General features: G+C 39.7%; 1 protein-coding gene and 1 pseudogene across 11 annotated transcripts in view; one reads left to right on the top strand and one right to left on the bottom strand.

The window, feature by feature from the left end:
- Adamtsl3 (ADAMTS like 3) overlaps nt 1-27,885 on the top strand; it is a 350,115-nt gene that overhangs the window by 148,271 nt on the left and 173,959 nt on the right. For all 11 annotated transcript variants that reach the window (XR_015441834.1, XM_087188551.1, XM_087188548.1 and 8 more), the window contains one exon: nt 1,858-1,984. Coding sequence is in view for 10 of the 11 variants with exons in the window: in XM_087188551.1 (XP_087044677.1) it covers nt 1,858-1,984 (127 nt within the window). In the remaining variant the exon portion in view is untranslated. The remainder of the gene's footprint in view (nt 1-1,857; nt 1,985-27,885) is intronic.
- LOC106009992 (testis-expressed protein 9-like) lies at nt 18,355-26,826 on the bottom strand (annotated as a pseudogene).

Here is a 27,885-nt window from a genome sequence, read left to right on the forward strand (position 1 = left end):
TATGCTAGCTGTGTTGTGTTGGCAAGTATTGAACCATAGTGACATTTAAATAGTGTCCTTATTTATAAAATAGAGATAAAAAGTATCACCTGTGTCATAAGATTCTTATGAAGGTTTGGTAAAATAACCTGTCACATGCATAGCATAGTTCCAGGCACATAGTAAGCATTCAATAAAAATCAGCTATTATTAGTTGTCTTTTATTACTACCTTTATAAAGTCATATAATCGGGGGAAAGGATCTCAAAAGTCACTGGACTTAGCTACTCATCCAACAGTTTAATCCCCTCTACAGGTTTCCTACCAAGGAGTCTCTGACTTTTCGAACTTTCACACACTGGACTGAATTGTGCTTAACCTTGCAGCTTTCCCCACTTGGAAACACACAGACCAAACGAAGACCCTTCCCTCCTCCCAGCCCTACGTGGACTGGAAAGTAGCTCTAAGCACGGACTGTTTTCCAAACTTCCTTGCAGCTTTCTCTGCCTCTCTGAAACTCTTCTTTCATCTTTCTCCTTCCCTGTAATGCCAAAGTTTTGGAAAGATGTAGTTTGAACTTCCTCCAGTTTTATTTTCTCTTCAACGCCTTGGGTATAGAGTCTGATTCATCAGCTCCTCAAACTGAAACACAGAGGAGAGGGGAGAGAAAGAAAGAGGCAGGAGAAAAGATTGAAAATGATCATGATATGTTATATACATATGCCAGTTCCCCAAACAAACATCACTATTCTATTACACACATGCATTAATTAAAAGAAGATAAATTGCAACCCTAAAAAATAATAGGCCCTCTGTAAAGTGCAAAGTACATATTAGTGTTATTATCTCTGTTTTACTATTGAGGAAAAAAAATGAATCTCCAAGGGTCTAAGTTCTTCAGCATCTTGATTGTGAAAGACAAGGCAAGTCAGTATTTGGAAATGGTCTGTCTGCCTCCAAAGTTCGTATGCTTAACCACCAGCTTTATGAATATAAATGCTGTTGGGTGAGATTGAGGGCAGAGGTGGACCATCTGACCAACTAATGTTATTGGGCACATGTTATGCAAAAGACATATTGATGAAATAAAAAACAGACTTTCTTATACAGAGGTCCGCATACACACAGAGAGACTTGACAACTGGCAAGAGAGTGGAAGTAATAGTGTAAACTTCTGCCTGAGACATCTCCCCTATTAATTTCTTCTCTTTAGTATTTGTTTATAAATAGATAGATATAATGAGATGGAGGTGGGGATATATGGGTATAAGTACAGATAATAAGAAAGAGGAGATATGAGGACACAGAGTAGGGACATGGATATTTCGATGTAGAACTATAGGTCTGTGAAGACACCATGGACCAGAAGATGATACTGACTCAGTGTAGTGGCCATTTGGGAGAGGAAATGAGAAAATGGGGCAAAGATAAGATGGGGAGGTAAGAAAAGAGGAGGAGACATCATCTATGTCTCTTTCCATACATAAAAATATCTGAATAAAATATAAATGAAAAGGAATGGAGTAGGGATGGACAGCTCCAGTTCTTTTAATTTGGGGAGACTTGCCTAAGAATTATACAAAGGAAGATGGCGAAGTGGTGCATGCCTGTAATCCCAGCATTCTGGGAAGCTGATGCTGGAGATGGCAAGTTCAAGCCCAGCCTGAACAATTTAGGCACTTAGCAAGACTTCTTCTCAAAAAAATAAAATAGATAAAATAAAAATAAATAAAATAAAATAATAAAAAATAAAATAAAAGGGCTGGGGTGTGAGTGCCAGCCCATCAGTTAGCAAGAGCTCGAGCAGAAGCAGGGTGTCCTTGGCATGCGGAGGTTCCCTGCCTGCACCCTGCGCCCCTGACCCCTTCTCTCCCGCAGGCAGTGGGCTGCGACCGCCAGCTGGGCAGTGTCGCCAAGGAGGACAGCTGTGGAGTCTGTGCGGGTGACGGCTCCACCTGCAGGCTTGTCCGGGGACAGTCGAAGTCACACGTTTCTCCGGAAAAAAGTAAGTTTTGAAACCCACTTCAGTGTCACCATAACACAAGATGTATTTTACACTATTTGTAGAATAACATTTTCCCAATGATAAGCTTTTTTGGTTGGAAGTAACTTTGATCAGTTTTCTAAAAGGCAAATTTCTTTCAAAAAGTATATAAAATTTTTGTTCTCAGCATCTCTCCAAAGACTGCCCATTTTTTTACCTTTTTACAATGCAAAGTGTTGCTATTTTTAATAATATCTGCTGATTTTCAGGTAAATATGAAGTACTGATTTATTTTATTTTCCTCCGACTGCTAACAAGGTAGAGAATATTGTCATAAATGTATTGACAATTAGTGTTTTTCTGTTTTTCAATTATGTAGCCATTGAAGCCATTTATCCATTTTCCTATTTGTTAATCATTTCCTTCTGTTGTGAACTTGTAATGCGTCACAAATAATAAGCTTTCATCTGTCATCGGTGTTTCAAATGTGGTTTTCTAATCTGACTTTCGTTTTTGTTTATGCTTGTAGAATCAATCATTTCTAAATTTATTCACAAATTTCCACCTTCTCATTTCATTACTGTCTGCCTTGGATTTCAGGGCCTAGTAAACTTTCAGTGTTAAGGGCTGGCTAGAAGTGTTCTAGGCCCTCTATCGCAGGTGCTAAAACACCAGGGTGCTGCAAAGGTACCCACAGATGACCTGGTCATGGCTGTGTGCCAATAAAGCTTTATTTACAAAAATAGGCTGCAGGCTGAATTTGGCCCTGAAATTGTAGTTTATTCTGACCTGTGCTTTGAAGGGAAAAAATAATTCATGTGTATTTTCTGCCAGTTCTTAGATGGTTTTGTTTTTCTTTTGAATCTTCTATTCATTTGAACTTATTTAAAATTTTTAAATCATCATTATTATATTTTCAGTACTGGGGATTGAACCCAGGGCCTTCACACTGAGCTATACCCTCAGCCCTTTTTATTTTTTATTTTGAGACAGGGTCTCACTAGGTCACTAAGTTGCCGAGGCTGGCCTCAAACTTGCAGTCCTCCTGCCTCAGCCTTCCAGAGTGCTGGGAATACAGGTGTGAGCCACCACACTTGGCTTATTCATTTAAATTTATTTTTATATAACTCATAAAATAGGGATATTATTTATTCCCCAACTAGGGAGACCATTACAGGAAGGGGAGTGAGTGTCTTGCAGACAGAGGAAACATAAAGCTCATGGTGTGATACTAAAGGAGTATCTCATGTTTTTGAGGTGCTAGTTTTATGTTGCTCAGGCCTGAACACACACTGATGAGCTTGGAGGACAAGGAAGTGGTGTTAAGGTATCACCCACAGAAGCTTTCATTGTTGTGCTTTATTTTTCAGGTTGTGGAGCCATTAAAGCTATTTAGGCTGTGGAGTGGTGAGATTAGAATTGTGTATTAGCAAAAAACTAATTCCAGCAGTATGTGGAGGCTGAGTTACTTGTGAGTGAACCTGGAAGCAGTGAGTCCACATAGGAAGCTTTAAAAAAATACCCAGGGGTATTTGATTTTAGTACATGTGCTGCCAAAGCAAGCACCAGGGGTATTTGAAATATGGAGGCCTTGGTCTCAGGTAGTGAGGTAGGAGTTGTAGAGGAAGGAAGGGTTGCAGAGATAGCAAGGAGGCAGAATCAGCAGGAGCTTGGTAATTCTTTGCATGAAGACTCTGAGAGAAAAGAAGATGTTAGGACAAAGCAAATTTTTCAGTTTGAGCAGCTGGATATGTACATTTGCCATTCGTTTGGGCAAGGAATTCATAAAAAGTACACACTTTGAAAGTAAGAGCCTCCCACCTTGAATTTTCCTTCTCTCCAGAATTTTGACCTCCAAACTATTCAGTTTGTTGGTATCTTTTTTATCCCTTCAAACAGATCTTGATTACATTCTGTATGTGGTAGGAGGATTGATCTGAAACTTGCCGTGCGTGATGTTCAGTTATAAAGGGAGGTGAGCCCACTTGAAGACAGTGTGGTGTAGTGTGTAAGGGAGCCAAGGAGCCAGAATTGTCTCTGGAGGAATGCCTGAAGTCAAGGCATTTCACCAAGAAAGAGGTTTCAGCAAACCCAGCTGAGAAGGAATGAAGAATAGGTAGGACAGCCATGAAATTAAAGAGCAACACCATGGAAGACAAAGGATTGAGTAACTTCAAGAAGGAGGTAATTCAACTGTGTTCAATACTCTGGTGAGAACAGCTGTAAGCAGGGCCCCCAAATTTCATTTTGGCAACTTGAAGATTATTTGTGATATTTACAAGAGTCCACAATAGTGGTTCCAGTGAATTTGAGACAGAAGCCTGATTGTAGACAGCTGTTGAGTGGAGAGAAGGGGAGAACGTGTGGAGGGCAGAGTGCCCAGGACAGAAAGAAGGGTACACCTGGGGGGAGTGTGGTGAAAACCTCAATATGTTCTTCCCTATGGGCTCTGTTTGATTCTTCATTGGAAAGCAGAGTCAACCACCAGGCATAGGGGATCTCAGAGACTTGAGTGTGTTCCTATTGAGGAAAGGAGGAGCCGAAACTCATCAGTGGCAGCAGAAAGATGGAGGAGGAGCTAAGGTGCCCAGATTGGATTGGACACCATGAATCCATGGAGGTTCCTGTTCATGAGCGTCATAAAGCGGGGCGGGGGGGGCGGGTTCTAATGGTGGAGTAGTGATGAGGAACACGTTCTACTGAGAGGCATAGAAAACCCAGTTAACAAACATTGGAGTTTGTGTGTCTCTTCTAACAAGACATTGGGAGTGGGCAGTCAGAGCTGTCCCATAGTTGTTCTGTGATGTCTCTTGGGATCCAGGTTCCTCTCTCCATCTCATGAAAGCGTGGCTTTTATCTCTGCTAGAGTCATTATTGAGTGTGTACACATGTACCCACATCCCAGATAATAAGGAAAAAGGTCATGCAAAAGGCATTCTTTAATACTGTATTCTTTATTCAGGAAGGGAAATCTTCCCAGGGACTTTTTCTTAACTGACCAGAAGTGTATCATGGGACCAAGTTTCTATGGAGGTGGGAAACTGAGTACTTATAATTTCATCCCATCTGTTATTATTCATACTGGCACAATATTTAATAAATCCCAAGGTTCTTTTCAGACATATCATATCAGTTAATTCCACCAGTACTCTTACATTCTAGTGTTTTGCATTGTCAGACCCATTTTACAGGACCAGAGATGTTAAGAAACATCTCACAACATCAATTATGAGAAGCAAAACAGGGAAGTGGCTAAGAAATGTAGGGCCTGGGACCAGGCTGCCTGGGTTTAAATCCTAGGTCTATTGTTTTCTAACTATGTAAGAAAATTATTTAACTTCAGTGTGTATACTGGTTTTGCCATTTTAAACTAGGAATGACAAGAGCCATTACAAACTGGTAACAGCAGTAGTACTGCCTTTATGGAGTTGTTGTCAGGACTGTATCAGTCAGTCCATGCTGAGCACTTCGTAGTGCCAGTGTGTGGCAGGTGCTATGTAAATGCTGGCTGTATCTTTATTGGAAACATTATTCATTTGGACACCAGAGGATGTCACACCTCTTGCACACTCTAAGTGTGGATATTTGTCAACAGATTTTTTGATCAATAATCAGTTCATCTGGGGATTGTATGGAGGTATTGACATAAAAAAGTGACCTGTAGCAGAAACCACAACTGGAGGAAGAACTCATCAGAGGAGGCAGTTGGGAGAGACAGGCTGTCCTATGGCTGTGGGTGGGCAGAGGACACAGCATGCTGAGCAAGCACCTGGAATCAGCCTTGGTCTTGAAGAGTTTGCAAATCTCATCAGAGAAGACCTCTGTTTGTCAGAGTCCAAGAGAGATTAGGAATCAAGATAATTTGAATTGAACCAAGCAGAGGCTGAGTGAAATTGTAATGAGAAGTCAGTCTTTTCTGGAGAAGTGTGGTAAGGAGGCCCTGGAAGGGAAAGAGATGGGATGGAGGGGGATGGAGCCAGTGCTGGGTTGGCTGAAGGGGCTCACTCCTATATCCTTCCTATTCCTCACTCAGGGTAACATCTTCTCTCTCTTTCTCTCTCTCTCTCTCTCTCTCTCTCTCTCTCTCTCTCTCTCTCTCCATATATATATATATATATATATATATATATATATATATATATATATATATATATATATGTTTCCAGCTTTTGAATTATAGATTCTTGTGGAAATCATTGAAAGTTATGCATTTTCTCTCCAGGAAAATGCAAATGTACTCATAGGCCCCAAGTGTGCCATTCTGCTTCTTTTTTTGGAAAGGGTTGGTTGTCAGACCCCCAATGCCTGTTTAAGGCATCTCAGGTTAAGCACCCCTAGTACACAGACAGCTCCTTCTAAGCAGAGCTGATTGCCTGCTGCACCCATAGGATTCTGGCGTCTCCAGGTTCCAGTTACATGTGCTGGGCCAAGCAGAATCAGCTTGCCTGTAAGCATGGTGCTGCTCTCCTGATCCTCACTGCAGCCCCTTCTTGGTGGAAGCTGGTGTCGGCTGGGATCCCCCAGGCCACATGGAAGCACTTCCCTATAATCATGCTTTGTGTGAAGAAAATGTGGGAAATGGAGCCACGTCTCCCCTGAGTGTGTACCACTCAGGCCTATGAGATCCACACAGCCTGTAGTCCTCACGCTGCTTCCCTGAGACTCTGCCTGAGTCTGGACAGGGCTGGGAGATGCAGCTGGCTCAGCCCTGTGCAGGCTGCACATGGGATACATTCCTGTCCTGCAGTGAGGCAGACACAAGGTGTCAGAGCCTGGAGCCAAAAGCTTTGCTCTGAGAAGAATCAGAAATCAATCCAGATACAACACACACATTTCCTGTTCCAAGGGAGGAGGAGAGGGATTGTATGAACCATTGGCACACATATATTTCAGTGTTGGAAGAAGGAACCAGAGGCCACTCAGATTTTTCAAGAAAGGAGTCTAATGAGGCCCAGTACAAAGAAAAGTTCTATTTTTAAATTTTAAATGAGTGTTATTTTAAATGAACAAATCATAATTGTATACATGCACGGAGCACTATGTGATGTCTTGATATACAGCATGTATACAATGTGGACTGATTCAATCAAGGTAATTAATATAAGAACACCAACAAAGAAGTCAACACTTCTTTATGGAGTCTTGACCTGGCTTTAGGGATTTAGTTGCATTTCTAGGTTTGTCCACATAACAGCACACACATATAAGCCATGTAAATAAGCCCAGCTCTTCTATTCCAGGCTGTGTCCATTTTTTCATGGTGGCAGCCAAGTCTATTGGCAGAGTGATCCTAAGGGCACACTGGAAGAGCGGCACTTCATTTGACTGTGGGCCTTATACAGATAACCACAGCCTTAGTATCTTGGCTAGCTTCCTATCTCTGGGATGTAATACCCTATACCCACAACTTCAAGGAGGAGAGCTTTAATTTGGGTCATAGCTTCAGGGGACTCAGTCCATGGTCAGCTGTCTCCAAAGCAGGAACATCATGGCAGAAGGGTATGGTGGAGCAAAGCTGCTTAGTTCATGGTGGCCAGGAAGCAGAACAGGGGAACAGTGCCAAAGAAGAGCGAGCAAGGGACTAGACATGGATCCTAAGCCCATGCCTCTAAGACCCCTCCAGATGCAGCCAGAAGTGTGCCCCGTCAGCTCTCAAGGCCAATCCCAAAGCCAATTAAGTTGACACTGGACCTTAACCACCACACGTGGTGTCCCTGGTACTCCTGACAGTATTTCTCTAGGCTGATGGACCATGAAGCTGCTTCACAGGATAATTTTTATGATGTTTCTCATTACATACTGTTTGCTTCCCCTTTGGCTGTCACTTCCATAAATAACCTACCAATTTGACTTATTCCATGAGAAAAGGCTTGTATCAGACAGAAAGGGCTTGCTAATGTGGTGAGCAGGTAAGTTTTTATTCTTCCTGTCTCCTCACACAATCACTTCCTTCTGCTTCCCTTTTCATCTTTCTGGAGCAAGATTCTGACTGAAAATAAGATTCTTACAATGGAGCTGTGGCTGATAAAGGAATATTCGATCTCCAAATCCTGACATTTTCAGTGGGATCGTTCCTTCCATTTAATTCAGTGAGAGTGTGGAATGGAAGAAAAATCTTGGGACTGGAAATTGAAACCTGTGGGTTGTAGTTCTTGCTCTCATGTTTCTGTTGCATGTTGCTGTCACATGTTTGGTTAGTCCTCTATCCCTCTGGATCGAGAGAAACGGCACCTACACCTGGTGGAGAAGGAATGTCATAGATTGTGTTTTCCACAGAGAAGCAGACTGTGAAGCTCACCACCTCTTCTTGAATTGTTCCTGCACATAGGGTAAAATGTAAAATCCATAACCCCTCCCAAATCCTTGTGTCATCTAGTCCTGGAGATATATCCCCATGTGACTTGTCATTTAGCATATGTCATGTACAGCCATCTGCCTCTTAATCACTAGGCTCCAGTCATACTCACTTTCTGGAAGATTCTAGAAACCAAGTGCTCTTTCCCCCAACCCTAGACGTGGATCCTGTTTCTCTCAGATCTTAACATGGATGCCTTATTCTCATCCTGGAGTTCAAGTCCCATCTCCTCAGAGATCAGATCACTCGGATTCTCTTTCTCTCCTCTCTATTTCTCTCTCTTTCTTTCTCTCTCTCTCTCCCTCTCTCTCTTCACCCCCCCCTTCTCTCTGGTTGTTGTTGTTTTACAGTAATGGTGATTGAATCCAGGGCCTTTACACTGGGCTACATCCCGACCTTTTTATTTTTAATTTTAAGACAGTCTCACTGAGTTGCTCAGATTGGGTTCAGAATTGCGATTCTCCAGCCACAGCCTCCCAACAGAGAAATTTTCTTAGTCTGATCCACTCAAAGTAGGTTCTTTTCTGCTTAATTCCTACTTAACCTTTATGGCAAGAAGTAATTATTTCATTTGTTTCTTTGTGTAATTTGCCTCTTGCACTAGTGAGACTTTGCAAGAGCAGCCACCATGTCTATCAGTTGCCCATTTGATTCCTAGTGGTTGGTACAGCACTCAACGAGGCTTAGGAGCACAATCAGTGTGAAGATGAATGTGTGCACTTTGCCAGAGACAGTTGTGCTTCCTGTTCTGATTTCAGTGGAACTAAACAGTGTTGCAGGATAGCCTTGGAGTGGAAGCCAAGGATGTTAACAATAATCTCAGCGTGGCTACTGATGATCTGGACCTTAACAAGATGCTTCACTTACTGGGAAATTGGCTTTTTCACTAACTAACAAGGATGATTTCCAAGACCTCTCCCAGTTCTGTGAGTCTTTTATATCTGTAATTTATTTCTTCTTTAAAAAAATAGATCTAGGGATTGAATGGAGGTTAGAGATAAGACCTATGGTTTTATATGAATACACTTTCCAAAATTTTAATGGATAGGTTTGACAGAGATGGTGTAAAGGGCCCAGGAAATTTCCTGTTACTATAGAAGTGTATTGGTGTGAATCCCCTCTTATCTCCCATGAACCACTCCTTGGTTACTTCTGTACATGCCACTGTCACTGCCTGCACAGGGGACTTTGTGTGGTCGCTGACCCCTCATCAGCCTCTTGCACCTTGCCTAGTACCTGTTGCCTGGGATGTTCTCAGGAAAGGGGTGTTGATGTGACCTGTACTTGAGTGAAGAGTCCTGTGGAGATGCTTAGGCAGCATCTCCATGGCAACAGCTCCTAGGAACACTGAGAGAAAAGTAGCACATTTGCAGCCAAGCTCCACAGCAGCCAGAGTCACCAGGAGGCCTCCTGTCCACTAAACTGATGAGAGTGCTACTATTGTTAGTAATGACAGTTACCAGGGCAGTGATACTAACAGTTGTGTGCTTTCTTGTGCCAGGTATTAGGTGATAGGTGAAGTATTTTTCATATATGATCTGATTTATTTCCACTATAAAGCCTACAAGGTGTGTACTATTGTAATCTCCCCATTTGACAGGTGGAGAAACTGGATCAGTGAAGTTAAGCTCTTGGTTCAAGGACTCACAACGAGTGAGTGGCCCAGGTCTTCTGATTTTCGAGTCTTTGTGCTCAGCTGTCCTCCTAAACAGGGCAGGCAGATGAGCATGAGGTGACATGTGTGAGACCTACTATGATGGGAACAGGACAGAAGCAGCACAGAAATGGATCCAGATGAGGCAAAGGTGGCCTCAGCTAGTCCAGCCCCATTCTCCTTGGTTCCAGCACAGCATGTATGTCAGGATCACCTGGGGAATCGGCCCCACCTTCTATCCTCAGATCCTACCCTAGAATTTAGAGGGGAAATCTGGGCAGTTGCATGTTGCCTGACACCGTAGGTGATGGACATGTGCCTCTGGACAATGTCTGTGGTTTCCACCCTCTGCTGCCCCACACTAGTATCAGAAGGCAAGTGACCATTATTTTATGCTCACCAGGCTCTTGATTTCTTAGATGCAGGATACAGGACAGAAAAGAAGAGTGACACTACAATGCTAGGGAGACATCAGGAGCAAAATTTGTTAGGAAAGCTTGTGTAATGCAGCCCCCTCCAGTGCACGCTGCTCAGAGGTAGCCATGGAAACCAGTGTGAGCCTGCACATCATTAAGCATGCTGGCTGCTCCCTGCTCTGGAGGTAAAGACACTTTAGGCCAGGAAATAAACATACCTCCAGCTTGGGAGCACATGTTCCCATGGATGCAGGAGCTCAAGACTGAGGACCTCCATGAGCAGATTCAGCAATCGCAGACCTCCATGCTGTGGCCTTATGGCTCAGGGCACAGTAAAGGGGTGGAGGGAGAGGAATCAGCTTTTAGCTTGCAGCTGGCTGATCTCACCAAGTCAGATCCTTGCTCTGTTCCTATTTTTTAAATGGCTATTTATTTCCTACTTTTATTTTTCCTACTTTTACTCAGCAGTGCATCTCACTGGCAGGAGCCAGTGTAAATATAGTCTTCCTGCTGCTGAATCACTGACTCTTCCCTCCTTCATTTTCCACACTGCTCCCAGCACCTACAGAGTGAGATGAACTTGAAAAACATCTGATTACCCTTGTTCTGTAGTTGTCAGTTGCTGTTCTGTGCAGTGTGACAGAAGGCGCTCTGTTCAGTCTAAGGCAGTGATGGTGAACCTTGCAGAGCTTTCAGTGATACAGCAGCCTACTGCAGCACAGATGCCATAGCTTCGCTGCTGCTGGTAATTGGATGCCAAATGGCTGTGGGCGTGTGAAGGCATTAACAAATACCTCCTACTTTGCAGTTGGTAAAATACTTTCAGTCATTTATTTCACTTTAAGAGAAAACAAATTCTTTGCATTTTTTTCAATTATTATTAGCATTAGCATTTATTCCAATACCTTTATTTCTTTAAAATGATACTCCTTTGTTCCTTGGGGATGATTTTGTGTGTGTGTTTGTGTGCATATGTGTGTGTATGTATGTGTGTTTGTGTACCATGATAACAGGAGAAAATAAATGGTCATGAAAAGTAACATGAAAGATATTTGATCAAAATTTGTATTCATTAAAAAACAAACAGAAATCTCAACCAACTTTAAAAATATCCCAAAACAAAAACACCTAGAATGGAAAAGTGGGGAAGTTGCCAAAGTGAGAACAACTAAAACATCTTCTATCTCCTTGGAATGTATAAATTTAGGTGAGTGTAGTTCTACTTGGACTTAATAGAGAAAATAAGCAATCTGATATACATCATGGTCCTTCTGGGCTATAACTGATGTTTATTGATCAGTTAATATTGTGTGGACAATCTGTTTCCTGTATATCTTGCTACTTAGCAGAGCCGTCATCTGCAGCAGGAAGTGAGACACAGAAAAACTATTAGGGAACAGCTGGATTCCTGCACTCGTGCGTAGGAGGAAAAGTGAATGGAAACAAATTTAATCTTAGGTCAGGGCAGTGACTGCAAAATCAAACAAGTGAAACTCATAGATTGAAGCCTCTAAAGGAGCACATGTGGGATGCGTGAGTTTGAGTTAACCCGGGAGTGGTTGGTTTCACTGTACATAGAGTTAAAAGGTGAAGTTTTGGGTTCAAATCTGGTCCCCCTGTGATCTTGGGCAAGTCATTTAACCTGGCAGAATTTCAGCATTCTTAACTGTACAAATGGGTTTTCATTAGAATGAATGAGGTAATTTATCTCAAGTTATTTAGTAGCCCACCTCCAGGCGTAATAAGTGCTCAGCATGGTTTTAATAATAACTTTCAACCTTGAGTGGCTCCTGAGTTCTTTTCTAAACCCTTTCCAAATATCACTCATTGAACATGCACAACAACGCTTGCATTCGTGCTGTCATTGTTTTACAGGTGTAATTGATGCATTGAAGGTAAGCACTTTCCGCAAGGTCACACACCAGTCATAGGTGACAGTGCCACAGTTCCAACCCAGATATCTGTGATCAGAACTGTAGTGCCTGTCCCAGTAGTGTGTGGAGTAAAAATGATGCAGATGTTATCGAAAGGGTGACAACAATGAGCCCTGGAAGATGGCACAGTGAGTAGCACAACCAAGAATCTCATTCCCCACATTTCATTGAGGTTTTGGAATAATTTCAGACAATGAGTAATTCAGGAGGAATCAGTAACCACCCCTACCAATACCAACAAATGCAGGTATTCTCAGATATAGGCCTCCCGTCCTAACCACCATAGTATGAAACAGAGAAGCTCCTGCTTGAACTGACAGGTTTCAAGCATTGGATTCTACACCATGAGAAAATATACAGTTTCGAAGCAGCCTCAGAACAAGGCTGAACTGGCCGCCTCCTCCAGCCCTGTCCACCCTCTCTCCAGCTCCAGTTCCAGCTGGGGAAGTGTACCAGGAGGACATTTGTCTTTGATTTAGAAGTGGCCCATTCTAATAGGCAAGATAAAGAAAGCATAGGGAGCAGGATTTACCTCAAAACTGACAGCATTTTAGGCCAAAATAAAAAATGAGTATTATATATTCATTGATGATCAAAATAAAGTCAAAAAATGTGTGAACTAAATATCATTACATGTCGCTGTCTGCCTATCAATCAATCCATTCATCCTTAGTTTTTTGGTTTGTATCTTAAGTGTCCCTCCCAAAGCCCATGTGCTAAAAGCTTGGTCTCCAGCCTAGGGCACTGTTGGGTGGTGGTGGAACCTTCTGAATGTGGACCTCATTGGAGAGAGTTTGGTCATTGTGGCATACCCTTGTAGGGATATTTTGCTCCAGGCCTCTTGCTGTCTCTCTTTGCTTCTTGACTGCCATGGTGTGAGCAACTTTGCTCTACTATGCTCTCCTACCATGATATTCTGCCTTACCACAGGCCCAAAGGGATGGAACTAAGTGACCATGGTCTGAAACCTCTAAAATCATGAGCCAAAATAAATCTTTGCTCCTTGTATGCTGACTTCCTAAGGTCTTTTCTCACAGTGAGAAAAAACTGACACTCTTAGGTGGATAAGGAGAAACTGAAAGAAGCAAAACTGCTACAGAAGACTTGAACACACCTAGTTCAGTAAAAATTACACAGCACCTGCACAATTAATTGTTGCGTTGATAGTTATGGATTGAGCATTGCACGTTGAGGGAATGACGGTACCTTCTTTGCAAGCATTTATGGACCATTTACAAAAACTGATTCTAAATTAGACTCCAAAGAGGATTGCAGTGAATTTCCCAATAAAAACAGAAACCACCCGAAGAGACCTCGCCCTGCAGCTGCACCATCCACTCCCCCCTCCTTCCTGTTACAGAGGCGCACAGCATCTGCCTTCCTTTCCAAGGCTAACTAATCCCTCCATTTGTGTTCTGGGTCCCAGCCCCACCACTTTCTCAAAAATCTCACCCCACCCATCATCCCCTCTCACTCCTTTATCTCCTGTCCCTTCCTTTCCCATCAGGGCTACATACGTTCATGCCTAACCCATTTGAAATAAAAGTATAATAAAAAATATGTATGATGCATACATATTCTATGCATGTGTGCGTATACACTGATGTCTTATTATATGTATATATTTGTAAATAGTACATAATTTTATATATAAAACATTAAGCTATATTTTAAAAACATATATATATATATCTTTTTTTGGGGGGGGGACTGGGGATGGAACTCGGGTCCTTGCACTTGTGGAGCAGGTGGCAGAACCATTGAGCTAAATCCCTGACCCTTAAAAACATATGTATTTTTAAACATATACCACATCTCCAGCTCTCCACTACCCTAATCTTTCACTTACTCTTTACTGACAGGTTTTAGAAAAACTGTTGAAATTTCCTGTCTCTACTTTTTCATCGTCATTTATTCCTCAAATCATAGACTCTGTTCAAACTTTTACAAAGCTTCGTAGTTAGCTTTCTGTAGCTGTGACAAAATAGCTGAGAAAATCAACCTAAAGAGGAGATTCGTATTGGCTTGCAGTTTTGGAGGGCCCAGCCCCTGATCACGTGGCTTTGTGATTTCAGGGGCCTGGGGTGAGGTGAAAAAGCATGGTGGGGGGTGTGGTGGAGTCAATTGGCGTCCTTCATGGTGGTGGGAAACAGAGAGGGAAGGGGCTGGGAACAAAATATACCTTTAAAGGGTCCTCCAACGAGGCCTTTTTTGGATTTTAGATCCAAACTATAGCACTTATCAGCCACCTCTTTACTGCTTCCTCCTAAAGGCACTTCTGAGCCAGCCCATGCGGAGCACTCAGTACCTCCCACCCCTCCTCTCCTGCCTCACCAGGTCTCACTTCGTCTCCAGTCAGAGCTAGAATTGTGTCCTTCCCTACAGGACAGTGAGAAGCCTTGGATGTGCCTATGTGTTTGTGGCTGGGTGACAGCCCCCCTTTCTGCCCTATCTGGCCCTGAGTCTCCCTCTCTATGTGCTGTATGGGGTTCAAGCGTGGTCTACAGCCCAGTACCAAAGCAGGCTGATCAACAGGTCCTTGGGCTCCCCTAATGCCTTGGTCAGGCCACCGACTGGGACAGAAATCTGCATTTTAACAGATTTGACATCTTCCAGGTGATTCAGATGTATGAGGAAAGCTAGGGAAACACTGCCCTATAACTATCACAGAGCCTGAGACAGATGTTTCAGACTTCTCAGGATTACAGAAACAGGAGGAGATTCTGGCCAGGGAGAAGGCATTTAAGACTGTATAGTGGAAATTACCTTCCTCCTGAGAGTATTAAATCTTGTAGAGGAGCCCCCTGGTAGATGCCCCCATTCCCAACCTTACCTAAATACCCACAGTGTACATTTCTGTCCAGGGTGATAGATTGGGCAAGTAGGATCTACTGCCCTCTACTGGGCAGAACATTTTCCCCAAGTTTGAGCTATTTTGGCTTAACGCAAGGAGTTTTGGTTTACAAAGTTTTACGTGTATGTAATTGTCACTGAGATACACACACATATATACACATGTACACATATACATACACATAAATGTGTATGCACACACCACAAATGTTCCCAATGAAGGTACAGTCTAAATTCATAAAGATTTTGCAAGAGAGTGATAAGCCCGGTTTACCCAGATAGGTTTTCCTTAGTTCAGGAAAACTTCGTACATGTATGTGTATATGTATTTTTAAAACTATTTTTATTACATATAATATGGTATGTTTGTTATTAAAAATCCAGAATATCTAGGCAAAGGAAAAGGAAATGATAAACATGCTATGCAGTCAGTCACACTGCCAAGATACTGCACCTGTCATCATATGCGTGCATGACATTTTGGAGTGGGGATGTGATGATTATGTGTAGGAGATATTAAAAATTTATATTATAAAAATGATAGGCTTTTGTAAAAATTTCAGAGACCACAGAAAGTAGAAAGAAAACGTCATTCTACCACTCATAAACTCTCAACCAGTTCCGCTATTGAGAGGTAGAGATATTAATAGTTGCTTGTATTACAGGGTCTTGCTATGGGTGTGTGTGTGTGTGTGTGTGTGTGTGTGTGTGTGTGTGTATACACTGCCCACACAGAGTAATGCAAACCTATAAAAACATGCATGTTTTGGAGAGGTATACAGAATTCATCAGTAGATGTAAAACTTTTTACACTTTGCTTTAATTTGCTAAGTGTTTTTTACTTATCATTTCTCCTAAGTGGGCTTGATTTTTTAAATACTGACATAAGAGGAGATAAGGTAACTTATTTAACTAGATCCATATTAATGACCCTGTACATTTTTCTTAGTTTTACTATATTTTTGCACACTTGTGCAATAATATTCTTATTTATTTGATTTTAGTTGTTGAAAATACTGCTTTTTTTCCTCTATCCCTTCATATGTTCTTGACATTGTAATATTTTTTCTGTGAACTATTTTTTTCAAGGTTTTGGCCAATTTTTTTGTTAATTTGTGTTTGTCTTTTCTTATTGGTCTGTACGAACTCTTTGATAGTAAGGAAACAGTCTTTGCTTATAATTTATCTTTAACATTAATTTTCCTTGTGTTTAATTTTTATTTCTATAAATTAATTTATTTTAATAAATTATTGAAATTAATTTTGGTAAATAAATCCTTCAGATTTTTTATGTCATTAGAGAGAGATTAATATGTTCTTTTGTAGATCATGCCCATTTTTTTAAAGGTCATTTCAAGATATTCCATCTTCTTTCTTGCTATTGTAAATGAAATATTTTCTTCAAACTGTTTTCTCATTGTTGGTATTTCTGAAGGGTATTGATTTTTGATTATTAATTTCATCTTGTTTACTATTGTTTGACTAATCTCCTTAAAAATTTTAAATCAAATGATGATAACAGGTATCCCAACATAGCCACAATTAAGTAGCAATATTAAGTAGCAATATTTCTAATGTTTAACTATTGAGCATATGAGACAAAATGATACTGACATTTATTAATCATGTTACAAATATTTATTTTTACATATACAGAGTTTTATCAGTAATAACTATTTAATTTTATTAAATGCTGGAAACTTTTCAAGGTGTTTTAATTTTTCTATGTCGGCCTATTAATATAGTAAATTACATTGATAGAGTTCTAATTTTGAACCACACTAGCATTTCGTGGACAAAGTCCTTTTTGGGTTGGAAGGCATAATTACCCTCATTTACCATTAGATTCTCTTTTCAAATGTTTTATTTATGAAACCAGTATCAAATAGATGTTAGTGACATAAGAATATGTTTTTCCTCCAAATTGTACTTAGGAAAAATTTCAAGCATATATAGAAATTGAAAAAATAACATAATTCAATACTGTAAATCTTCCACCTAGATTCAGAAATTACTTACCTTTTGCCACATTTAATCTATCATCTATCAATCTTTCTACTCATCCATCCAACTAGCTAGCTGTATGTATTGAAAGCAAGTCACAAACATCACAATACTTGCTTATTTCTAAATACTTTACCCTGGCTTTCTTAAAATTAAGGATCTTGTTTATAACACCATCTCACTACCACATCTACAGTTTTAATTTCTAAATAGTATCTAATCCATATTCAAATTGTATATAGTTTTTAGAGCATCTTTTATAGTTCTTTTGCCTCTTGAACTGGTCAAGTTTCACTCATTGCACTTAGTTTTCTCTCTTTTAGTTTTTTTTTTTATTTAGAACATTTTTCATGATATTGACTTTTTAAACAGTTCATCTTAGTTGTCTTGTAGAATTCCAATATTCTGAGTTTGTCTCTATTGCCATTTAATTTGTTGATTTCCCTCTGGCAATTCCTGGAAACTCATCAGTAAGGTCTGGGAGCTGATTAGAATTGGAGGCAGGCACATGTCAAAGTGGCACCACATGCTTTATAGGCTGTCACATGAGGAAGCAGATGATTTCAGCTTGACCTGGTATTAGTAATGCTAAGTTTGATTGCTTGTGCATTCTGTTTTATAATCCAGGCTTCCTTGTAAGAAATCTTCAAGTGGAACCTTGACAAGTTGTAGATACCCTATTCTGCAACAATCTTTCATGCCATCTCTTAAGCATGCGTAGATGAACCTGCCTTGGAGCCCTTACACTGTGGCTTGCAAATGGTGATTTTCTAAGTAACACATACTTTTGTGTAAAAAAGAATGCTTTTTTTTTCTTTCATTTTCCTCTCTATTTCCAAGGATTTTTAGTTATTGAATAATTTATAGTATAAGACAATATTTTTTGGAGGGAGGATTTCAAATTTTCCAAAATGTAGAGAGTGGGAGCATTTTAAGCTGACTACTGACTTCTTAATTCAAGTGGATTTTATTTTTTTTAATTTTTGCTATTTTATAAAATATATCATAATAACTACATATCAGGATAATACATTAATTTTGTTTTATCCCCACATCTAAACGAAGAATTCTTTGAAATTTTGATGTCATAAATATTTTCATTTCTTATAAAAAGTAAAAATAATTCAAACCATTGCAATTAAATTAAATGGATATCCATCACACACATAGATCATTTATGAACTTCCCCATTTAAGTGCCTTCATAAATTCTTCTTCAGTGAAAGACAGCATCTCGGCAGCTTCAATATGCATCTTCTGCCTTTTTAAAACATCAATTAATTTCAGTTGTTTCTTAAAACCTATCATTAATTCTTCTTTTTGTTTTTCTAGCTTCTTGTTTTCTTATTTTAACACTTCAATTTTTTTGTGTTCTTCATTTGCTATATCCTTATCATTTTGCTTTAATTTCCTTAATTCCAGTTTATACTTTTCTGCTTCTTCTAGGGCTCTGTTCAAGTGAACTTCTGTAGCACTTTGACTGGTGGAAGCCTGTTTTTGTAGTTGTTTATTATTTTCTTTTTTTAAAATTTTATTTTATTGGTACATTTTATGTATATAATATAATGACATTTATCATTGAAAATTTGCACCTTTACATAATCTCTCTTGGGTCTTATTTTTCCCCCTTCCCCTGCCCTCCATTCAACCCCTCCATCCCTCCCTATTTACAAAGACTTTCTTTCCATTTTTCCATTTTCTCATATTAATCCCATTCCCTTCTTTCCTTTCCCCTAGCCCTCCCACTTCCCCTTCCCCTTTACCCCTTTTCTTCCTATTTCACATTATCTATTATACCTTTTAGTCCTTATTTACACTTTCAGGTTCTCACACTAGAGAAACTATTCGGTATTTACACATGTATGTCCTATGTATTTCAGTTAAGAGTATGGCCTCAATGTGCATCCATTTAGCTATAAATGTCTCTAATTTATCATTTTTTATGGCTGAGTACTCCATTTTATAAAAAAACACATTTTCTTTATCCAGTCAATCCATCACATTTTTTTCCTTACATTCTTTTATTAGTACATTTTAGGTATACAATACATTTACATTTATCATTGGGTACTTATACCTTTACATGATATATCTTGGTTCTTATTTTTTTCCCATTTCCTGTCCTCCCTTCACCCTCTCCACCCTTCCTTATTTACAAAGACTTTGTTTCCATTTTTTCCTTTTCTCATAATTTTTCCTTTCCCTATAATTTTTCCTTTCCCTTTTTTCCTTTCCCCTACCCCTCCCACTTCCCCTACCCTTTTGGACATTTTCTTCCTATTTCAAATTATCAATCATTCATTTTAATCATTTTAATCCTTATTTACGCTTTCAGTTTCTCACACTAAAGAAACTATTCAGTATTTACACATTTATGTCCTATTTATTTCACTTAAGAGTATGGGCTCAATATGCATCCATTTAGCTATAAATGTCTCTAGTTTGTCGTTCTTTATGTCTGAGTAGTACTACATTTTATTAAAAAAACCACATCTTCTTTATCCAGTTTCCAGTTGATAGGCACTTGGGCTGTTTCCAAGCTTTAGCTATTACAAACTGTGCTGCTAAAAACATGGGTACACATATATTGCTGTAGTATGATTCTTTTAATTCTTTGGGGAAGATACCCAGCAGAGGAAGAGCTGGGTCAAATGTGACCTCTAGTCCTAGTTCTTTGAGATATCTCCATACTGATTTCCACAGTGGTTGCACCAGTCTGCACCCTGAACAACAATGGAGAAGGGTTCCTTTCTCCCCACAACCCTGCCAACATTTGTTGTTGGTTGGTTCCTTGATAACAGCCATTCTTTCTGGGGTGAGGTGGAATTTCAGTGTTATTTTCATCTGCATCTCTCGAATGACCAGTGATGTTGAACATTTTTTCATATGTTTATTGGCTGCTTTTACTTCTTTGTATCTGTTCATTTCAGATGCCCATTTTTGAATTGATTCTTTAAATTTGAGGGGTCTGATTTTTTTCTGTTCTTTGTATATTCTAGATAGTAGTCCTTTGTCTGAGGTACTGCTGCTAAAAATTCTTTCACACATTGTAGGTTGTCTCTTAGCTCTGTTGGTGGTCTCTCTTGCTGTGCAGAAGCTTTTTTTTTTTGGTACCACGGATTGAACTTGGGTCCTTGAGCTTGCACAGCAGGCGGCGAAACCACTGAGCTAAATCCCCAGCCCAGAAGCTTTTTAATAAGATGAGATCCCAGTTGTTGATTCTTTGTGCTAGTTCCCCTGCTACTGAGGTTTTTTTATTCATAAAGTCTTTCTCTATGCCAATGTCTTTAAGAGTTCTACCTGATTTATCTTCCAGCAAGTTTAGTGTTTCTGTTTTAATATTTAGATCTTTAATCCACTTCAATCTTACTTTAGTGCATGGTGGTAGATATGGGTCTAGTTTTAATCTTTGGCAGGTTGAAATCCAGTTTTTCTAACACCATTTATTAAGGAGGCTATCCTTCCTCCAGTGAGGATGGTTGGCTCCTTTGTCAAAGATGAGGTGGCTGAGTATGTCTGGAGTTGTTTCTGCATCTTCTAATCTATTCCACTGATCTTCGGGTCTGTTTCTTTGCCAGTACCATGCTGTTTTTATCACGGTAGGTTTGTAGTATAGTTTCAAGTTGGGGATTGGGATACCCCCTGCCATGTCTCTGTTGCCTAGAATTGCTTTTGCTATTCTAGGTATCTTATGGTTCCAAATGAATTTTTGGATTGTTTTCTCTAGTTCTGTGAAATATATTGTTGGAAATTCAATCGGCATTGCATTAAATCTATATAGCAGTTTTGGAAGTATGGCCATTTTCACTATATTGGTTCTTCCTACCCAGGAGCAAGGGATGTCTTTCCATTTTCTGATATCCTCTTCGATCTCATTTTTCAGACTGCTGTAGTTTTCAGTGTAGAGGTCTTTTGCTTCCTTTGTTAGATTGATTCCTAGATATTTCATTTTTTTGGATGTTATTGTAAAAGGAACTGTTTCCCTAACTTCTCTCTCAGTGAGTCTGTTATTTGTGTACAAGAAGGCTATTGATTTTTGAGTACTGACCTTGTATCCAGCTACTCTACTGAATCTGTCAATTAAATCTAGAAGTCTTTTGGCAGAGTTTTTTGTGTCTTCTGTGTAGAGTATCATATCAAATAAATGTCATAGCAAATAATGACAGTTTAACGTCTTCCTTTCCTATCTTTACTCCTGTTATTTCTTTCTCTAGTCCAATTGCTGTGGCTAATGTTTCGAGAACTATATTGAATAGGAGTGGTGATAGTGGACATTCTTGTCTTGTTCTTGATTTTAGCATGAAAGTTTTCAGTTTTTGACCATTTAGTATGATGTTGGCTGTTGGTTTTTCATAGATAACCTTAATCAGGTTGAGATAAAGACCTTCTATTCCAATTTTCTGTAGGGTTTTTATCATGAATGGGTGTTGGATTTTGTTGAATGCCTTTTCTGCATCTATCGAGATGATCATGTGGTTTTTGTCCTTGACTCTGTTAATATAGTGTATTACATTTATTGATTTACATATGTTGAACCATCCTTGCGTCCCTGGGATAAATCCGTCTTGCTCAGGGTGTATGATCTTCTTGATGACCCTCTGTATTCTGTTTGCCAGCATCTTGTTGAGGAGTTTTGCATCTATGTTCATTAACGAGATTGGCTTGTAGTTTCCTTTTTTGGTTGTGTCTTTCTCTGGTTTTGGAATCAAAGTAACACTGGCTTCCAGGGATGAATTTGGAAGTATTGTTTTCCTTCCATTTTCACTGAAGAGTTTAAAGAGTAATGACAATAGTTCTTCTTCTCTAAATGTCTTGTAGAATTCAGCAGTGAAGCCATCAGGACCTGGGCTTTTCTTTATTGGTAAATTTTTAATTACGTTTTCAATTTCAGTCATTGTAATTGCAGTGTTTAGAATTTTTATATCTTCTTCATTTCACTTTGTCAGTTCGTATGTATCTAGGAATCTGTCCATTTCTTCTGTGTTTTCTATTTTATTAGAGTACAGGTCCTCGAAGTAGGTATTGATGATCTTCTGGATTTCTGCTTAATCTGTTGTGACTTCACCTTTTTCATTCTTAATTGCATGGATTTGAGCCTTTTCTTTACTTTTTTTGATAAGGTTGGCTAAGGGTTTATCGATTTTATTTATTCTTTCAAAAAACCAACTCTTTTGGGGCTGGGGATTTAGCTCAGTGGTTCCAGCGCCTGCCTCACAAGTGCAAGGTCCCAAGTTCGATCTCTGGTACCAAACAAACAAACAAACAAACAAAAAAACCAGAGAAAACAAAAAACCAAGTCTTTGATTCATTGATTGTTTTTGTATTGTTCTCTTAGTCTCCCTTGCATTGATTTCTGCTCTGATTTTTATAATTTCCTCTCTTGTACAAACTTTGTGTTTGTCATACTCTTCTTTTTCTAGGAGCTTGAGGTTCAGCATTAGGTTGTTTATTTGAGCACTCTCTGTTTTCCTAATATGGGCATTCACTGCTATGAATTTCCCTGGTAGAACTGCTTTCATTGTGTCCTGTAGATTCCTGTATGTTGTACTGGCATTATCATTTACTTGTAGAAAGTGTCTAATTTCTTCTTTAATTTCCTCTGTGACCCATTGGTTGTTCAGGAGAGTGTTATTCAATTCCCATGTGTTTGTGGGGGTTTTGCAGTTTCTTATGCTATTGATCTCCAATTTTATTGCACTATGGTCTAATAATATACAGGGGGCAACTTCAGTTCTTTTACATTTACTTAGACATGTCCTGTGAGCTAGCATGTGGTCTGTTTTGGAGAATGACCCATGTGCAGCCAAAAAGAATGCATATTCTGATTTTCTGGGGTGCAACACTGTGGATATTTATTAAGTTCATTTTTTCAAAAGCTTGATTCAGTTCTAGAATTTCATTGTTGATTTTTTGTCTAGATGATGTGTCTGTTTGTGACAGTGGGGTATTGAGGTTCCCCCACTACAATTGTATTAGTGCTTATTTGATTTTTTATGTCCATTAATATTTGTTTATATAGTTGGGGGCATTCGTATTTGGTGCATATATATTTATGATTGTAATCTCTTCTTCTTGGATTGTTCCCTTCGCAAGGATGTAGTGACCATCTTTGTCTCTCTCTCTTTTTTTTTTTTTTGGTACTGGGGATCGAACTCAGGACCTTTTGCTTGTGAGGCAGTCGGTGGAACCACTGAGCTAAATCCCCAGCCCCTGTCTCTCTTAATTAGTTTTGGTTTGAAATCTACTTTGTCTGCAAGTAAGATTGCTATCCCTGCTTTTTTCTAGGTTCTTGTCACATGGAGAATTGTTTTCCATCCTTTTGCTTTCAGTCTATGTATGTCTTTTTGAGTTAGGTATGTTTTTTGTATACAGCATATTGTTGGATTATGCTTCTTAATCCATTCTGCCAGTCTATTTCTTTTGATTTGTGAATTGAGGCCATTAACATTGATGGTTATAATTGATAAATATTGACTCATCCTTGTCATGATGTTTTACTGTTGTTAACTCTTTTATTTTTCTCCCCTTTTCCTTTAGTTTCTTGCCTTGCCTGGTGGCTTTGCTCTGTTGGGCCTCATGGAGTTGTGGCCTTCATTGTCTTTCTCTAGGATATTGCTTAGAATTGTTTGGAGTGCTGGTTTGGTGTTCATGAAATTTCTCAGGTGTTCTTTGTCATGGACATACCTAATTTTCCCATCAATTTTGAAAGATAATTTTGCAGGATACAACAGTCTAGGTTGGAAGTTATTTTCTTTTAGGGCTTGAAATACTTCACTCCAGGCTCTCCTTAACTTGAGGGTTTGTGTTGAGAAGTCTGCTGTGATTCTGATGGACTTCCCTTCGTATGTGATTTGTTTCTTTTCTCTAACTGCTTGTAGGATTTTGTTCTTCTGTTGCATTTCTGAGATCTTGACTATTATATGTCTAGGTGTAGCTTTTTTTTATTGTGGCCAGTTGGAGTTCTATATGCCTCACTTATCTGTATGTCCAATTGTCTACCTCTGTCTGGGAAGTTTTCTGCTATCACTTCTGTGAACAGTTTTTTTATGTCATTTGTAGTTTCGCTTGCTTTTTCTTGAACTCCTATCAGTCTTCTGTTACTCTTCTTTGCATCATCTAGAACCTGCTGGATTGATTTCTCATGGTCCATTACTATTTTCAAGAAATCTGTTTTCATCATTACTAATCACAATCCTGTCTTCTGTATCTGATACTCTGTCTTCACATTTGCTCAGTCTGGTGTGAATACTTTCAATGGAGTCTTTAATCTCCTGGTTGTCTGTTTGAATCTGTGTCATGGATTCCATTTCTTTCCTATGTTGGGCAATCATGGTTTCCATTTCTTTCTTATGCTGGGCATTCATGGCTTCTAGCATGGTTCTGAGCTCATCTATTTTTTTTTATCTGTTTGTGTTCTAGAGCCTCTAATCATGTCTTTCACTCTGCTCACCCTCTCTGTAGTTATCTGGGAAATTATTTCTGTTTTGAATTTTTCTAGAGCTTCATTCATCTGTTTTGTTACTTCCTGTGCTGTCAGTTCAGGGTGGCCAAATGGTTGATTATCATATTTTTCTACCTTGTTTCCCCCAGAATTTGCCTTTGGTGAGCTGGAAGTCTGTGTTTGTGTCCTGACAAGGTGTCTTCTCATTTTTTATTCTGTTGTTGGTGCTGTTTTTTGCTTGAATTCCTGGTCTGATACTCTGATATTTCTAATTTTGAGTAACTTTATTACTGGTGTTTAGAGCCCCTATGGAGTGATCACTTCTTGGAGATATCTTCCAGGTATAGCTGGACTGTTTAGGCTTTGAGTCTCTAATGACTCTTAGGCAATTTTGTTTTCAGTATACCAGGGAGGACAACTGATTAGATCAATCACAACACCTTAGCCCAACTGACACAATCAGCATCAAACACAGCTTAGAAAATGACAGTTGTGGTAGCAGTTAATCTGTCACCTTTAACCGCCCGAGCCAAATCAAAATCTAGGGCCAGCCTAAAATATGTTTGTAGTAAGTAAACCCTTCAATATGGCATATTTACCCTTCAGGATAAGGATTTAGCAGGAGTTGGGCAAGGAGGGGTAGAGAGATAGAGGGAGAGGAAAATGTTAGAGGTGAGGCTAGAGGACATGGGAAGATCACACAAATTGTGGGGATCTGTTGAAGACAGGAGAAGACAGAGAGAAAGAACAGAGACAAGTACAGAACAAACTGACAACAATGAAGAAGCTAGAAATTGCATTCACCTTCCTATAAAAGTGACAATTGAGAGGACAGAAAGAGACAGAAAATTCAGAATAGGACAGGAACAGGAACAAAGAGGGAGAGAAATATAGAGCCAGAAGGTATAGAGAGAGAGAAAAAGAAAAGAAAAAAATATGTATATATAAAACAAACCAAAAAAGGTCTCCCTCAAGATATGTCTCTGCTGTCCTGGTAGGCAATGTGGGCAGCAGTGTGAAGGTCTAAGTCGATTAGTCTCAGCAAGCCAGCTGTAGTCTACTGAGATTCAGACTGATTTCTGGCTGCAAGGTTCAATTTGAGGTCCCTGACGTCCTTCAGGATTAAACTCTGCAAAGTTCTACTGCAGGTTCCAGCTGTCCTCCCCACTATGAGAGTCCGGATTTCTATGGGAGGTGCTGATCCCACCAACTTACCAACCACGTTGGTCCAGTGTGCTTTTATTGAAGTTTTTCTTCACTTTCCCAGTGGGCTTCAATTTTCATCAAGGAGCGTTAGAAAGGCCCTCTCTGTTGTTCACTTCTGCTCTACTTTTGGGGCTCATAAAACACCATGGCCTTTATGTTCCCCTGGCACCTCTGCTGTGTGGATTCAGGTGCTATGCACTGCATGGCATCTGCACCACATGGTCTCCTCCATCACATTTTTTGTTTGCTTCTTCAAAAAGATTTTTGTGTTTTTCTATTTGCAACTATTGTATATTAATTGTTCACTGCTGCCTTGCGCAATCTTCTTCAAAGTTTTTTACTTGAGACTTTAAATCCTGAATGTCATTCTCCTTTTTATTGCATTCACATACAACATTAATCAGCTCCTCCTGCATACCATGGAGTTTGGCCTCTAGAAGTCTGATCTGTACCTTTGTTCCAATATCTTTACTAACACCAGAGAAAATTTCATCATCTGTATGTTCAGGTAAGCCTTCTTCCTCCACCTGCCCTTCAATTTTGCTAATTGTCTTTGCAAGAGAAAATTCTGAAAAATCTTCTGGAATGGCAACATAACTGGCAGTTTGTACATAGCAATATTTCAATTTAACACTTGTATTTGCTTTCCTTCCTTTATTTGCAGACTGTAGCTTATTTTGAACTTTGTTTATAGGACCAGTCTTTCTGTTCTTCAGCTTAGTTTCTGAATGTGGATGAACTATCTGTTCAGATGATAATGGACTTCTTATGCTACCAGAATCTTCCTTTTCGTATGATTTATTTTGTTTTGAAAAAGGCCTAGAGTGTACTTCCTGCTGATCTCTTATTGCTTCCTCAGCTTGCCGAAAAAGATCAGCTGTTTTTGCTTCCAATTCTGCATTTAAACGCTTATATTCTTGCTCTTGGGCAAGAAGATCCAGTGATGGGAGTGGGGTTCCCAGGGTGCTGCATCCCCTAAAACCCAAACTTTGACCTGCCATCTTTTCTGACTGCAACACGATTCTCACCTGGATTTTAAACACTGCCTTGGTTTTTAAAGCAACAAGATGTCCCAGCCTCACTTTGAATTTTTCCTCCCCTGAACCTGAGATCTTCTGTTTGTCCCCCCAGCCATGGCTCTTTGGTTCTTTTCAGTGGGTCCTCTGTGTGTGTTGGGGTACACGACAGTGTGTAGCCAGATAATTGACAACCCTGTGTTAGCCTTTACTTCCTGTGTGCAGAGCTTCCAAGTTAATCAGAGGTGAGAGTTTAAGGCCTTTTCGGGTCTTTTCTGAGTGTGCACACAGTCCTAAACATGCACGTGGCCTTCTAGATTCCCAGGAGCATGTTGGTGCTCTTCAAAACTGCCTGTGGACATCTCATCCCCAGGTTTTCCTTTTAAACTTTTTCGTTAGCTTATTGTCTTCTCCAGCTGTTTTCCATGATCTCACACAGCCTCAACTTTAAACAACTACCTCTGATTGCTTTGGTCAAGTGCCCCAAGGGAAAGGTGGTTTGCACTGGGCAAGCTCACAGTTAGGTGAGATAAAGGCAGCTTTGTGAGTGAGGGCTTCCAGGGAACCCTGTACAGGTCCAGTAATGACAGCTGGGAATTGGGCTTGGGAGGAACTCCAAACCCATTCCAGCTCCTGCAGAGTCTGCAAGCTTCTGGTTTTCATAGTGATGATAGGCTCTTGTTTTTAAGGTTACTATGGAGGTGGAGCCTGGGGGAGACAGGAATAAACAATTTGCCACTAAAGTCACTGTTCTTACTGTGTGTTTTTCTTGAATAATTGCTGCCCAGACTGTTGCAAGCTTTTGATTGATTTCCAGAGTTTCAAAAATGTTGATTCGGACAATTTTTGAAAATGTTTTCTTTGCTTTTATGGAGGAGAGGGGTGTGTGTGTGTGTGTGTGTGTGTGTGTCTGTGTGTCTGTGTGTGTGTGTGATTGGTGCTGGGACCTTCACCGCTATCCTACTTTTGGACATTTTTCAGCTTGCAAAACAGAAATTCTGTGCCTACTAAAGAATAATACCTTATTTCCCTCTTCTCCAATCC

Source organism: Heterocephalus glaber, unplaced genomic scaffold (genome assembly GCF_053883595.1).
Source record: "Heterocephalus glaber isolate CG9 unplaced genomic scaffold, H.glaber_assembly_v1.0 deba00001531, whole genome shotgun sequence".
NCBI classification, from domain to species: domain Eukaryota; kingdom Metazoa; phylum Chordata; class Mammalia; order Rodentia; family Bathyergidae; genus Heterocephalus; species Heterocephalus glaber.